The sequence below is a fragment of the Acartia tonsa genome, chromosome 1 (assembly GCF_053477335.1).
Source record: "Acartia tonsa isolate MP-2025a chromosome 1, ASM5347733v1, whole genome shotgun sequence".
Taxonomy (NCBI): domain Eukaryota; kingdom Metazoa; phylum Arthropoda; class Copepoda; order Calanoida; family Acartiidae; genus Acartia; species Acartia tonsa.
In genome coordinates, this window is record NC_137260.1 from 7,138,676 (window position 1) to 7,154,711 (window position 16,036).

General features: G+C 30.3%; 5 protein-coding genes across 11 annotated transcripts in view; 3 read left to right on the forward strand and 2 right to left on the reverse strand.

The window, feature by feature from the left end:
• The window catches only part of LOC145322681 (uncharacterized), a 143,369-nt gene that overhangs the window by 124,922 nt on the left and 2,411 nt on the right, over positions 1-16,036 (forward strand). The gene's annotated exons all lie outside the window — the stretch shown is intronic.
• The window catches only part of LOC145310994 (chromosome-associated kinesin KIF4A-like), a 456,179-nt gene that overhangs the window by 40,537 nt on the left and 399,606 nt on the right, over positions 1-16,036 (reverse strand). The window lies entirely within an intron of this gene.
• LOC145322611 (uncharacterized) overlaps positions 1-16,036 on the reverse strand; it is a 447,245-nt gene that overhangs the window by 31,603 nt on the left and 399,606 nt on the right. The window lies entirely within an intron of this gene.
• On the forward strand, positions 5-5,692 carry LOC145308734 (uncharacterized). Its single transcript, XM_080150294.1, has 5 exons — positions 5-81; positions 517-1,909; positions 2,401-2,538; positions 3,508-4,758; positions 5,137-5,692. The coding sequence occupies exons 2-5, from the start codon at positions 1,858-1,860 to the stop codon at positions 5,322-5,324; spliced, it is 1,629 nt and encodes a 542-aa protein (XP_080006420.1). The 5' UTR covers positions 5-81; positions 517-1,857; the 3' UTR covers positions 5,325-5,692.
• LOC145311660 (uncharacterized) lies at positions 9,996-13,417 on the forward strand. Of its 7 annotated transcripts, none has more exons than XR_013876757.1 (5): positions 9,996-10,135; positions 10,485-11,443; positions 11,862-12,053; positions 12,260-12,312; positions 12,618-13,417. XR_013876757.1 is itself a non-coding variant. In XM_080150620.1 (3 exons), exons 2-3 carry the CDS (start codon positions 10,562-10,564, stop codon positions 11,991-11,993), a joined length of 1,014 nt encoding a protein of 337 aa, XP_080006746.1. In that variant the 5' UTR covers positions 9,996-10,135; positions 10,485-10,561; the 3' UTR covers positions 11,994-13,417. The 7 variants fall into 7 exon arrangements, 1 of the variants encoding a protein (XP_080006746.1); XR_013876759.1 differs by having other exon boundaries at positions 12,292-12,312; XR_013876752.1 differs by having other exon boundaries at positions 11,862-12,085; positions 12,260-13,417.

The following is a 16,036-nucleotide window of genomic DNA, read 5'->3' on the forward strand; positions in this document are numbered from 1 at the left end:
TTTCAGAAATGAAAATACAAGTAAAATGTCAATAGTAAGCCTTAACAAGAAATGAAAAAGGAATAATCATGAAGAAAAAAGGTTGGTTAATGTTATTCCTATTTTTTTATTACACCTATTTCAAAAAAGGCATACCTATAGTTTTAATTATTTCATCAATAAAGTTGTTTAACTTTCTTGTCATTTGTATGCTAGGTATATTTAAATTCTTTTGGGGATAAAATCATTGGAATATAATATTCAGTCGTGCTAGCAGCATGTATGTTTAACTGTTCTAATGAAATTTGGCTTGTCTCGGTAGTTTTAGTCTTTTGTTTTCAATTTTAGCACCTCATTTATTTGTTTTTTTTTCATTACACTTTTTTCTATATACTTACCATCCATATTGACTCCACTAGAGTTTCTCTCCCCACTTAACCTTTGTCATGATTAATAAAATATATTCTTCGATCTAAAATAATGTGTCTCTATTTTTTTCCTTCATTTTATTCAAAAAATATTATTTTCTTGTTTCAGGACCAAAGAATAAGCACCCCAGAAAGGATGGAGTGTTTGTGTGTACTGTTTGCAGAAAGATATTTAATTCAAAATCTAATCTAAAACTGCACACCAAAAGTCATGCAATTCGTAAAAAGTACTCCTGTGATATTTGCCAGAAACAATTCTCTGGTTCTGGAAGTCTTGTCAATCATATAAAAATCCACACTGGCAAACTACCTTTTTCTTGTGATATATGCAACAAAAAGTTTTCTCAGAAAGGTAATTTGTTGTCTCATAGAAGAAATCACACAGGAGAAAAACCATATAGATGTGATTTATGCGATACGTCATTTTTGCATTATGGTTCTTTAAGGCATCACAAGAAAATACACTCTGGACAAACTGAAATTATTGATGAAAATAACTGTAAGACAAGAAATACATGTCAAATATGTGGTGAAGTTTTTAATTATGTTGCCCCATATTTAAGACATAAAATGAAACATGTCAATAAAGGGTCAAAAATATTAGCAAAGAAAGAAAGCAATTTGATGAGAACCAAAGAAAGTAAAGATAATTCAATGCTAGAAAATAAACCTGAAGGAAAGCGAAATGATAAGAAAAGGGGGAAAAATATTAGGTACAAATCTTCAAACAAAGAATTTATAACTTCAAATTTCATTTGTAATATTTGTGATATTTCTTTCAAAGTTTCTGAAGAATATGTTAAACATTCTATGAATCATGTCAAACGAAAAGTTTATGTGAAGTTAAAAAAAGTTAAGATCTAAATTAGTAAAACTTTTGGCATTAAAACAAGAATATTCAATTATTTCAACTGAAAATAATACAAAAGATACAAGTGCCATTTTAAAGAAAAATGTAGACTTTCTGAAATATGAAGTTGAAGAAAAATACGATGAATCCAATTCAAATGGTGAAATAAAATCTGAAATTGAATATTCAAATGCTGATGTTATTAAACTAACACAATTTGAAGTTATATTTGATAATAAAAATGATTCACATGGCCATTTGAGTGAAGCTAAAAGCAGTGATGATCTTGACTATAATATAAAGTGCAGTGGAGATAAATCAAGAGAGATTTCTGATGATAACTTTGGTGAAGCAAGCATTGATGAGCTTTTAGATGGAGATGACGATGATTATATTCACGAGAAGTCAACTACTATAGATCATGATGAACTTGAAGATACTTTTAATGACAACACAAGTCTAAATAATGTTGAAGTTGTCCCTGCTATTCCTAATAAAGTTGATACCATAATAAAAAATCAAAAGTCATCAAAATTGCCAAAGGAAAAATCAAAGCCAAAAAATGTAAACCGTTTCAAAGAAGTTTTTATTACAAATGTAATGAAAGAAGAGAAATGTGGCGATGATCAAATTACTTCTAATGTTATAACAGGTATTAATATTTATTTTGATTGTTTGCAAAGCCATTGCTTATGTCTTATGTGTTAGGCAGATCTCTTTATTTAATTCATTTGCCATGTGCCAGAAAGCAGTGTTTCGGATCCGCATTGATTTTTTGCGGATCCGGATCCTCCAAATTTGGTCAGTGCGGATCCGGATCCTTGACAATAAAAATAAAATCACCAAATTTTTCAAAAATATTTATTCTTTAATTCGAAGTCAAAAATACTTTTAATTTTCAAGTCTGACCCTAAACTTTAAAATTGGCTCTCATCAGGAGAATGTCTGAGATTTTATATAAATTTAGGTAGATTTTTCCATTTTTTCCGCATTTTTTTGAGTCCAAGGATCCGGATCCGGATCCTTGGACTTAAAAATATGCGGATCCGGATCCGAAACTCTGCCAGAAAGGTTAACCAGAAAAAGTTTTTTTTCAATTATGCCCTCCAAAAAAACTAGTCTTATCATTATTGATTTTTTTAGTTGAAAAGGAGATGGATACATTAATGAAAGTTGAAGACTTAAAAACAGAAGTAGACCCTCTGGACTTTATTGATACATATTTGGATAATTCTAAATATCAGGATGATAAAAACAGTTTGGAACCAGACAACAAAATAGGTAGTTTTTACAAATTTTTTGAATCGATTTCTGTTTTTGTTTTGAAGCTTTAGTAACATTTTTATATAAAAATTTATCCCAGAGCCTTAAGGTTTTGGTTTGTCTGGTAAATAGTGTTTGGTCAGAAATTAGAATTTCTTAGCTCTATTGAAAGATAGAGGACAGCAGTTTGTTTGTTAGGACTCCTATAATTATTAACCAACTACTCCATGAATAACTTTATTTGTATGTCAGTCAAAATTGCAATATAAAAGAATTTACAGGATCCCCTGCTAAAAAGGGGGGGGGGGGGAGATAAAGGATATGAGAAGGGGAAAAAATGAAAATTAAAGAGTACTGAAAACATTTTATCCATATTTTCCCCCTCCTTGGAGAAAAAAAAATAAAAAAATGTGAGAAGGAGGAAAAAACTAATAAAATAAACATTTTTTTCTAATTTTTCTCCTTCTTGGGGAACATAATACATTCTGCAAATTTGACTCTGTTAAAGTGGGGATAACAAAAAATAAAAATATGTGGTTGGGGGGAAAAAATGTAAAAATTAAGACAACTAAAACATTTTTTTCCATTTTTCTCCCCTCCTTGGTGAAAAAAAACTAAAAGAATATGTGGGAGGGGGAATAATAAAAATAAAATAAAGAGTTTTGAAAATATTTTTCCATTTTTCCAGGGGAAAAAATATAAAAGTTTGCAGCAGGGAAAAAAATGAATCTTCTGCAGAATATAATTATACACCCCTGGAACATAATGAAATTTCATTCTGCTGGGGGGAAAATGAATCTTGTGCAGAATGATATACACTCCTGATAGTTTATTTATTCGAAAGTTAGGGGGAAAAATTCTTCATTATTTGCATTTACTTCATCCTTCGGGCCATTCGTTTCGCTTATCTTAATTTATTTCAATAACCTTTATTTGATTATCTGTTTCGCTATTTATGGATCTTGTCATGTTTGCTTATATACCTAGGAGAAGAAAGTGACATGGATTATGAAAATGAAAAGGCTCAATTTGAAAGTTTAAATTCAACCCAAACTAATACTGAAACTGGAGATATATTTCCATGTAATGTGTGCCAAATAAGATTATCTACCAAAGTTGCATTGAATAAGCACTGGAATTCTCGGCATCCAGACATATCAAAAACTACTTGTACATTATGCAATAAGATTTTTTCAAGAGAATATACCCTCCTACAACATACTCGTGCCCATTTGAATATTTTACCTTTTCCATGTAAGATATGTAATGCAGTTTTTCCAGCAAGATCATATTTGGTCGCTCACAAGTGTATCAGTTCTACATACTCATGTGACTCTTGTTCCAAATCATTTACGCAAATGATTAATTTGAATCACCATAAGAGAAGATTTAAAGGCAGCTGCAAAATTGCTCCACGAAATTTATTTAGAAATAAGTTGAAAGAAATCTATCCTTGTAATGATTGTTTTGCTGTCTTTGATAAAATGGAAGATCTTTCTAGTCATGTTGATAAATGCAACCCCAACCAGCTGAAAGCTCCTAAATGTTTAAAATGTAAAAAGAGCTTTACAAAATACATTACACTAATGCAACATACAAGAGTGCACTTGAAAATTTATCCATATTCATGCGACATCTGCCAAAAAAGTTTTGTTCAAAATGCCGATGTACATAATCACAAAAACAGGGGAAAGTGCAAAAATAACTTTTCATCTAACGATAAAAAAGAGCGTAAACATCCCAAATTAGAAAATAAATCTTCTGAACTTAATACAACTGCTTCAACATATTCATGTGGTGTATGCAACAAAGTATTTTTAGATCTTGAAGATTGTATGAAACATGAAAAAACACATTCACAAACCCTGAAACTATCCAGAAGTGGTAGAACTATTAAAGTTGTTGTTAGTAATACTTCAGAATCAAGAGAGGGAAGTAGTGATAAAGAAAACTTGGATGGAATTACCAACTTAAATTCAGATCAGAAATGTAATAAAAAACACATAGAAAACCCAGCTTCTAATACAAAACTAAAAGGACCTAAGCTTACAAAAGAAGAAGCAAATGTTGTTGAAGCACAACAGACAAATCTTATAAATTCATGTAAGATATGCAATGCGGAATTTACTGAAAAGAACGAATTGTTAAAACACAAGATAACTCATATAACAAAGCCTACAAATCTGAAATCTAATTTTACAAACGAATCCCCAGAAGAATATACTAATGGACATACAGGTATTAATTCTTTTTATTTATTACCTAAATATATAATTTTTTGAAAATTTAATCTCTTAGAGTATTTAATTTCTATATCATAATTATTCTAGTGGCAAAATATTGACTTTTGTTAAAAAGCAGTTAGTTCATGCCAATAAAAGCTTAATTCTTATGCTTTTAAAATATTCCACATTGGTTAAAAAGTTTTTGAGAAACTTCTCCCTGCCATGATAAAATCGTCGTCACTTAGGTCCTCCTTTTATTCTATAGTTAAAATTTTCTTTTACCCTCTTCCAAATTAAAGTCATTAATAGAACAATTGGTGGGATATAAAAAAGAAATCAATCTTCATATATTTTGTTTTATAATTTTTGTGATGATATTCTTATTTTGTAGAAGAGAAAACATGCGAGTTGACAAATTGTGTCCATTCTAGAGATTTTAAATGCCCCATGGACGGCTGTGACGTACTAATGAGTAGCCAGAACTTAGAAACTGGCGAAGGAGTGAAACATATGATTGAGAAGCATCAGATATACCCTTACAAGATGGGTAAAATGGGTCTCATTTGGTATAGAGCTTAATTTGTCATTATTACCTACAATAATACATTTGCTTTTATCATTATTTTAAAGGGATGGTTGATATTTGTAGATTTCTTGTTAATTAAGGTATCAAGAACCATGAATAACATTATAGAAAGCATTAAATGAGAGTTTATACCTTGATTCTAAGATCTCTACATTAATCTCTGCTTTATTTTATATATTTATTCTGAACTATTTAATCATTTTTACTAAATCCATGCTTATAAAAAAATCTGCTTTTATTTGATAAATTATGGCATTATTTGTTTTAGTCAATTCAGATATTTATTTTTTTCTATATTAAGCTTTAAAAATCAAAATTCATCCTGCAATTTCATGATTTGTACAACCATAATTCCATTATTTATTATGTTTTATAAGTTATTTTTTTCAGATACCATTCTTTTTAAAGGACTTAAAACAAAAATGCCAAATGTGATGGCTTTAATTTTACAAAATAAATTTACACAAGATTCTATCTGAAAATTTACTGAAAAGATTAGGTAGGTAAAATTTACTTCATATACCTATATTGCATTAAAATTGCTTTCTAATTTTTCCTTTGCTATTTTTGAACAAAAATTGGCATTGTAAGAAATACAAGTATTGTTTTACTAAACTATATTCTTATTTTTTTCAGAATGGATTTGATTGAAAAAATTTGGAATTTTACATCTGTTTTCCATAAAGGAGAAAGTATACAACCAAAAGAAGAAAATTTACAACCAATTGAAGAAAAATTGGATCAAAAAATAGAAAAATTTCCACCCAATGAAAACAAAAATCAGTTCACAGAAGGAAATTTGCAACTTGCAGAAGAAATATTGCTACCTACAGAAAAAATACAGCCAACAGAACAAAATTTGCAACCTACAAATGAAATATTTCAACAGGCTACAGAAGAATATTTGCAACCCACTGATAAAATATTGCAACCAATAGAAGTAAATTTGCAACCCACCACAGACATTCCATGCAATATTTGCAATGCGTCTCTGAAAAATGTAGAATCTCTTAATATACATTACCTAGAACATGTTAATAATAAAAGTTGTAGAGTAAACATTGAGAAGTTAAATTCTATACACTTGCATAAGCTAATTTATAATAATGCTGCTAAAGAAACTTTTAAAAATGATTTCACAACATTTGATGATTCTATGGAAGTTACTAATACTGACATTAAAACTAATAATCATGATAAAACAGAACCAAATAACAAGACAGTATTCGAAGAAACAATTGATATAAAACCAGAGGTTGCCAAAGATAATTATACCATTATAAATAATAGTGATTCAAATGATCTTTCTATAAGGTTGACAATTAAAAAAGAACCAAAAGTGAAAAGAAAGAAAATTTACCATATTACAGCTGATATTAAGGAAGAACCTGTTAAAGATTCTGTAAATATTTTTCCTTGTCATGTTTGTCAAGATTTGTTTAATAGTACAAAATCTCTAACTATCCACATAGAAACTTTACATTCTGATGTGGAAAAATTAACATGTGCAATGTGCCAAAAGAAATTTCCAAATTTTACCAATTTAATGATACATACACGTAAACATTTAGGCATTAGACCATTCTCTTGTCATCATTGTACAAAAATGTTTTGTGATGCAAAATATTTGAATGACCACAAAAGTAGATGCAAAAAAGTTGTGTCACCAAACCTAAATGCAAAAGATGATTTAGCAAGCAAAATTATTTATACTGCTAAGGGTAGTTCTCCTTGTAATGTGTGCCGACAAGCATTGGATAATTATGGAGACTTGAGACGACATGTTGGGCTGTTACATCCTGATCAAGTGGATAATTTAGTTTGTTCGATATGTCAACAGAAAATAGCCAGGTTTGATGCTCTTATGGATCACACCAGGCGACATTTGAATATTCGTCCATACTCATGTGCTAAATGCGGGGCAGCATTCCACACAAAACCAAATGTTAATCAACACGTCAAGTCTTGCCACAAATCTGCTATTAATAAAGATTCAAAGAATATGATGGATGTTATTGAATGTGACAATTTTCTGGATATTCTTGAAGCTGTTCCAGCGCCAAAGGAAATTGTTTTTATTTATGTTGTAATTCGATGTACTTGTAAGCTTGATGTCTGTACGCATGTGCGATAAATAAGATCCACAAAACGGCCTCACATTGCAATTTATCCACATATTTTAGTAAAGCTGATTTTAGGCTGTTTAAAAGGGGGATTAAAATTTTTGGTTAGAGGTCAAAATATGCAAAGAGCGAAGCAATTAGTTTAGAATATATATTAAAGTAGTAAAGTTTTGTTGTCTGTAGCTTCTACTGAACTAATAAAGTTCTCTAATTTATTAAAGCTCCACCTATGTCCTCGGATGGTTTTTGGCTCTTTTATTTTAATGTTACAGTTTTTTTAATGGTTTTAAGCTATTTTTTATGCTAGGGGCGTAGCCGCAAAATTTTTTTTTTACAGGTAGTAATACTTAAACCTAAGGGTTTTAAAAAGTAGCTTCGTTTCAAATAAAGTTATATTCATTCTTATGGTCTGTTTTTTATAATTTTTGTTTTTAAAAGCGAAGCTTTTCTATAATTAGGGTCCGTACGTCCGTCCGTCCGTACGTCCGTCCGTACGTCCGTAACGGATAGCTTTTTTCGTTAATTTTGGCATGTTAGAATTGTCCTATCGATTTCAAATTTTTTATGGTGATTCCTTTAGTAGTTGGGTACGATTTAGAAAGCGTAGCAACTCTATAATCATCACCAAAATGTCCGTACGTCCATTTTAAACATGTTGATTTTTTTACTTTTTTAACAACAAATTTTTATGTGATCTAATCATCTGATTGATCTGATTTTTGGTATATTAATTCCTGGGACAACAAAGTATAATTTAATAAGCGAAGCAACTCTATAATCAAGTCCTAAAAATGTAAGTATGTCCATAAACATTATCCTGAATCGAGCAGTTTTTCAACAAATTTACTTACAATTTTGCTTTGACTCTTATACATTTATATTATGATTATTCAGTTGTGACACTATACAAGTGTTAATGTCCGTTTGTCCTACCGTTTCAGTGCTTCGCTTTTATGGATGTTGTCATCCTTGTTTAATATAAACAATTTTAAATGTTTAGAAGAAAAATAAAACTGAAATTGTAGAACCTTTAAAACCCGAAATTCTCGAGCATACAAAACCTGAAATTATTGTTACAACATGTAAGGTGTGTGATGAATCATTCAGTACAAACAGTGAACTCATTATACACAAACTAAGTCATCTCAGGCAACCTTCATATTATGACGATGAAGATCTCACAAACGGGTTTTATCATACAGGTAATCCGAACTTATTATTATAAAGTACTTTGGTTTATTTGGTTTGTCTTTTAAGATCTTGTAAACTAATAAACGATTGAGTTCTCCATTATAGCATTACATATATAGGTAATGGGATTGTAACTCTTTGTTTGGTTTTAGCATATTTTATTACAATCCCTTCATATGATGCACGGGAAGCAAACGCTAGTTTTTAAAACACATATATTTGTATTAAGTTTTATATTTAAAAAATATCTATCTATAAGCGTGTCAAGATATCTTTTTGTCTAAAAGAGTTTCTAAAAGAACTAAGCCATTCTAAATGTAAGTCTTTTGTTCATTAAAACCATTTGAATCTTTAAGACCTAAATTCATAACTACTCTTAGTGGGATTTTTTCTTTCGAATACATCATTCAACGCATCCCAGCAAACAAAATACCAATGGATTTATTATAACTTGGTTGTTACACCAGAGTTTCATGTTCTCTAATAAAGTGAAATCTAAGATTACGATTCCCCCATTCCACCTCTGTTACCCCAACCCACTGGATGAACGAACTAACCGATAAATTACGTCCATGTTAGCAACTTAAATTGGCGACAATTTTTTCTGCGTCATAATATCCACGTATATTCTATATCCAGTAAATATGTAACTTTTATTTATATTTAGAAGAAAATCTGTCAGTCGGTAGGGAATACAAGTGTCCTATTGAGAGCTGTGAAGTGCGGATGAGCAGTTATAATCTGGAGAATGGTATCGCAGTAAAACATATGATCACACAACATAGCATACATCCATATAGGATGGTGAAAATGGGTTATAGTTGGATTACAAGTTGATTTATACATGGGTAGATTCAGATTGAGGGGAGGGAGGGGACATTGGACGTAAATCAAACTTTTATCTCAATGGTTAGCTTTAAAACTTTGGTTACTTATATTAAATCTAGATTGAATTAAACAACCATTTAGTGTTCAAACATTTTTTCCAATAATTCTAACCTACAAAAGAAGTATTTTTTTTTGTCTTTATTTTGAATGACAAAGGTTTTTAATATTCTTATCTCTAGAACAGAGTATTTTTTGCTTTTGCAAGAACTTACCTTTTGAATCTTATTTTTCATGTTCTTTTTTGGATAGAAATTCTCTTCGAAAATTTTACAAAACTTTGACTTCGGAAAAACTTTCATTTAGTACCTACCTACAATTTATTTATTTATTTATACATGATATTATTTATTTAGTAGATTTCATTAGTTGAGATTGTAAAAAGTATAGTAACAAAACCATAAAACCCATTTATTTTTTATGAGCTTTTAATGTACTTTTTTTAATCAATTGTACAAAATGTATTGAATTAGCTAATATGTATTGTCAAATAATTATATTTTCAGAAAGAATCTTAGTTTTTTTTTAAATGATGTATTTTTAAGAAATATAAGTGGTGTGTTTAATATCTAGGACTGGCCTGTGGATTTTTAAAAAGTATTCAAGTAAGTTTTCAGCCTTTATAAAAAATGCTTATAGTTTCTTTCTTTTCCATCAATTAAAATTTTTCTGATGCTGATCATATTATTTGTATTGTCTCTAAGACATCTAAAACAATAGTCTCTGAAAATTAGATTAAAATCTTAATTTTAGCATCTGTTTATAGTTTTCTTTCAAAAAAAGATTTATTGTCTATAACTAAATGAAAGTGGATTAAAATACTTTTTCCATCTGATTAGGAGAGCTGGGAATGTGTGGAAAATATCCTTTGTAGACTACTTATTTTCTTTGCTTTTAATCTACATCTGCGGAAAAAAATCCTCAAATGTTTCCTTAATATTTCTTTTATTTTAGATAATTGAGTGATCAATATATCAAAGCATATTCACTACAAGTTCATCAACTGTGTATTACATTAACAAACTTTTAAAATGGATGGACAAGAACTTTTCACTTGTGCTGTATGTGAGCTATCTTTTGAAACAAAGGGTAAGCTAAGATACCACAAGAAAATGACCCATAAAGGATCCGTATATGCATGTCATTTATGTGATAAAAGTTATATAAAAATATTTCAATTGAAAAGACACATGGAACACCATAAGTACATAAACATGGAAATAGAAGGACCAAAGATTTATGCTTGTGAGGATTGCGGTAACTCTTATAAAACGCTGGGTAACTTAAGAAAACACTTAGTAACGCATGAAAATAAACTATATCCATGCAACCAATGTGACAAAGTATACAAAAATGAAGGTTCCCTTGAACGCCACGTGAAAGTTCACATGGGAACATTTGTGTGTGAGGTGTGCACAAAGGCATTTTCTAGAGCCTCTTCTCTGGAGCAGCACATGAATTTGCACTCTGGCGTTAAATCTTATAGCTGCACTCAGTGTCCAAGGGTGTTCTATCAAGAAACCAGCCTGAGAAATCACGAAAAAGACCACGCTAAAGGAAAAATAGATACAACTGCTGTGTATTCCAAAATGTTGAAAAGAATCATAAAGCAGGGTAAAAAGAAAAGCAGAAATGATGACGATGCTGATTCTCAGGAAGATATGGAAGAAGATGATACTTATATTGGAGACTTTCTTCATGTTGAAGTGGAGACTGATAATCCTACTGATGACAATGAAGTGAATATCAAAGAAGAGGCAGATTATGAAACAGATGAAAGCAATGATAGCAACGAAGACAATGATACTACTGAAGATAATAAAAAGAAGGAGACAGTTGAAACAGATAATGTTACTGTTAAAAAAGAAATAAATGAAGAAGAAAACACAGAGAAAGAAACAGAGATACTACCACAGGAAAATTTTAAATATTCTTTCTTGATAACTTTCTATTGTCATAAAATCTTTATTTAACTTCAGGGGTGTATTTTCTACACAAGATTATTTTTTCTCCTGCTCCAAAAATATTTATGTAACCCCCTCCCCCCACCCACCCCCTCTCCAGTAAAAATTACATTTCTCATCATTCTAAGGGATTTTTGTGTCTGTAGATGAGAGGACAAGTAGAGTTTTGCTGATTTTTCAAATATTTCCCCATATTGGTGTTTCTTGTCTGATTTTCAAACTTTTTCTGGATAATAGTATCAGCTGATGTTTTCAGTACACTTGATTTTTTCTCCCCCCCCCCCCTTTGCCGGGGATCCCTTGAAGATTATACATAGGTTTTTTTATGGAATTTTTTACTTTGAAGAATATTAAATATTTATAAATTCAGAGTAATGTGGAAGATGAAAGCTTATCTCAAGTTAAAACTGAAGAAGCTTCAAAAGCACCTTGCAACATTTGTGGTGAAGAGTTCTCTAATTATCATGATCTTATCAAACACAAGCTAACACATGATTAAGATTATGATAAAAAAGAAATATTGACAAAAGTATCTTAGTTAGATAAGTAAAAATATTGGGTATAGTCCCTTTCGTGACAACGCCTCTTAAGGTGCGTTTCGTCGTATTTTCACAGTAGCTTTTAATAGGTTATTTAGGTTAGATTAGGTTAGGATGGGTTAGGTTATTGCTCCGCATGGTTAGGCAATTGGCTCTGCAGAGAAATAGGAGAAAAGCTACTGTGAAAATACGAAAGAAAGCCCCTTAAGAGGCTTTGTCACGAAAGGGACTATACCCAAAATATTTTCTGTATATTAGAAAAATAAATTTTAAAATGTCAGGGGTGTATATTATCCATGACCACCCCTGGTGTAGGGGGGAGAAATTAAAAAGAAGAGAATAGTTATTTCTCACATCCTTCGGCATCTCGGGGCTAAAAAAACTGATTTTAATCTTATAATTGTACATTTCTATATTCGTAAAAACTGGATATAAGACGATGAGAACCGGTTCTAATCCACCGGTTTCGAATGAATACGAAAAAATCCCTTATTTTATTATTCAAATTAGGGATAGAAATAGAATGTGGTGGGGGAAAAAATTCAACTGAGTTGGAAAATATATACCCTTGTAATGTATGAATTAGTTTTCAATGTTTGTATATAAAATTGTCTGGAGTAAATACTTATCTTGAAAATATTAAATCTCACCCAAAATGGTCATTGTGTAAAAAATTAGAAATTGCTCTAAAATTATTTTTAGCTGTAGTGTAAAAATTAAGATGATTCTAAACATTAAAAGTTTAAAAATTAGCAAGTGAAGCTTGTTTTGCATCGTCATAGTTTTGTATTGCTTTTGTTTAGGTATAATAGCAACACTTGATGTTTTTACCCATGTATCAGGTGTGTATATTCTACATGGGATCCCCTGCTCAGGGGGGGGGGGGGGAAATAAAAAAATAAGTGGTTGGAGGAAAAAAAATGTAAAAATTAAGAAAACTGAAAACATTTTTTCCATTTCCCCCCCGTCCTTGGTGAAAAAAACTTTTAAAAATGTGTGGTAGGAGGGATAAAATAAATAAAATATAGAGTTCTTTCAATATTTTTCCATTTCCCCCCTACTTGGTGAGAAAAAACTAGGGGGGGGAAGAAAAATAAAAAATTTTGTAGCAGGGGAAAAAAAATAAATCTTGTGCAGAATATACACCCCTGCCATGTATTTAAGCGTTTTCTCTCAAATTGCTTTGTTGAACACAGAATCCCTTCCCCTTTTTATATTTGAAATGAATGAAAAAAGAGGGTGGTAACTATCCTCTTATATTTTCAATTAATTAAAAAAAATAAGGGAGGGTGTTTCTACTTAATATACTTTAATCCGTTAAATGCACTATCCCTTTTATTAATTTTCTGTACATATTGTTCATGCTAATATTTATATTTTCAGACCTTTGAGTGTTGTAAAAATGGTGGGCGACTGTTGGAATCACTATTGTTTTTGAGAGGTAGGATTTTATTTTGTTTTTTTGTTCTTTTGTTTATTTGGTCTTATGTCTTTTGACCCGACGGCTAATTTGACATCTAGGCTATTCGTAGAAATAAAAAATCGTGAAAGTTCATTCTTTATTTCTTATATTTTAGATAATTGAAAAAGAATTTCACTTCAAGTTCAAGAACTGAAAAATCATCAACAAACCTAAAAAATGAGTGGAAAAGAAGCTTTCACCTGTGATATATGTAACAAAGATTATACAACGTTAGGAATTCTGACTAGACACAAAAAGATCCATGATAGACCAATATACTCTTGTGAACATTGTGATAAAACCTATTTAAGAGAGGATCAATATACTAGACACATGAAAGCACACAAGTACATAAACTTAAAAACAGATGGTGAAAAAACTTTTTCTTGTGATATTTGTGGTAAAGAGTATACTACGCTAGGTAATCTAACTAAACACATAAAAAACCATGAAAATAAAACATATCCATGTGAGCAATGTGACAAAGTTTACAGAAGTGAAGATTCACTGAACAGACATTTGATGGTGCATACAGGAACATTTGCATGTAATATATGCAATAAGGCGTTCCCCAGGGCCTCCTCTTTGGAGCAACACATGAATTTGCACACTGGCGTAAAATCTTTTCAATGTGATCTATGCCCAAAGGCATTCTATCAAGAAACTAGCCTAAGGAAACATCAAAAAGATCATTCTGAAGGAAAAATAGACCCGACTGCTGTTTTTTCTAAGATGCTGAAAAAAATGTTAAAGCAGAATAAAAAGAAAAAATCTACTGCTAGAAATATTATTGATTGTGGAGATGCTGATCTCAAGGAAGAGATTGAAGATGATGATACTTATGTTGGAGACTTTCTTCATGTTCAGATGGAGACAGATAATCCTACTGATGATAATAAAGTAAAAATAAAAGAAGAGATAGATTATGATTCAGACGAAAGCAATGATCACATCAAAGATAATATTAAGAACGAGATGGTTGAAACAGAAAATGTTGTTGTTAAAAAAGAAATAGAGGATGAAGAAAACACAGAGAATGAAATTCTACTACCAAAGGAAATTTTTAAATATTTTTTTTGTTTGAAAACTTTCTTATTACTACTGTCATAGAATCTTTCTTTAACTTTTAAACTTAATTTATTATTTTTTTTAGTAGCGTAAGATTTTCTATAGACAGGGTCGGTCAGTCCCAGATAGTTACCGTATGTTAGATTTTATCAATGACTATATAGGAGGGTAGAGGTTTGATTTTTCCAATACAGATTCCTTTATCTATAAGGCATGTTTGAGCTTTTTATAACGTTGGCCTGACTGCTTTTTTTCACTTTAACATTTTATTACTATTCTCCTGCTTCTTGTCCACTTTATTTTCTCTTTCTTTCTCGATCTCATTATTAGCCATTATCTATTATTGTTTTACTTAGAATAATATTGAATATTAATAAATTTAGAGGGAGGAAAAGGGGATAAGAAAAAAAATTGTTAAAACTAAAGAAGCTCCAATAGAAGAAACAACACCTTGTAAGATATGTGGTGCACAATTTTCTAATTATCATGATTTTATCAAACACAAATTAATACATCTTCAACAAGCAGATCAGCCCAATTCTAGTCAAGATAGTGGTTTTTCAGGTAATTTATTATTTTTACATAAAAATGATCTTTAAAGAATTTATTTTAAATTTAGTATTTAAATTATCTGAGAGAGGGTTTCTGAAATTTAAACTTTCCGAACATTCAAAATAAATGAAAATTTATAGATTGATATTAAGCATACCTACTAGTTTTCTGTTAAGTTAGGTTACTTGAGGTTTATCATAGTTAGTTTAAATCAGCTGTTATTTAGAAAATAGAGATTTTATTGAAACTTTTTGAGTAGAGATTTGTAAACTATAGTTTCTGTTTAGAAACTTCAAGCTAGACCACCATGGAATACAACTGCCATCTTTCTGACGAGATCCTACAATATAAAAAAATTGTCCACGAAACCAAGCGCTTTATAGTATCTTTCTCGTATTTATTCGAATCTGGTGGATAGGAACCGGTTCTCATCCATACGAAAAAACTATGTCTAGCATCGTATTATATCCAGCTTTCTACGAATATAAAAATGTACAATCATAAGATTAAAACCAGTGTTTTTTTAGCCCCGAGATACCGAAAAGCCGTTTATAATACGATGCGAGAAATAAACATTTTAGTATGTAATAAGTAGTACTATGCTTATATTTAAATTAACATTAATTTTATTAACCTATAGGGTATGAACTCTATTGAAAGATGGTTAAACTTATTATAGGGGTAGTTCAACAAAATGCATTTAAACTTAAAACTTTTGTTTAAGCTTAAGAAATCAATTTCAAGTAAGAAAACAATGTGTGAATGCACATTACTGCATGCTACTTACTTTTTTAAAAAAATAGCTATTTGGGAAGAAAATTTTCAATTTAAACAATAAATTTTTGTAGGTAAATATTAATGTGAATAAGATTTATTTATAATTGTTGTTCTATTTATGTATGTACACTCAAGTATGATAAA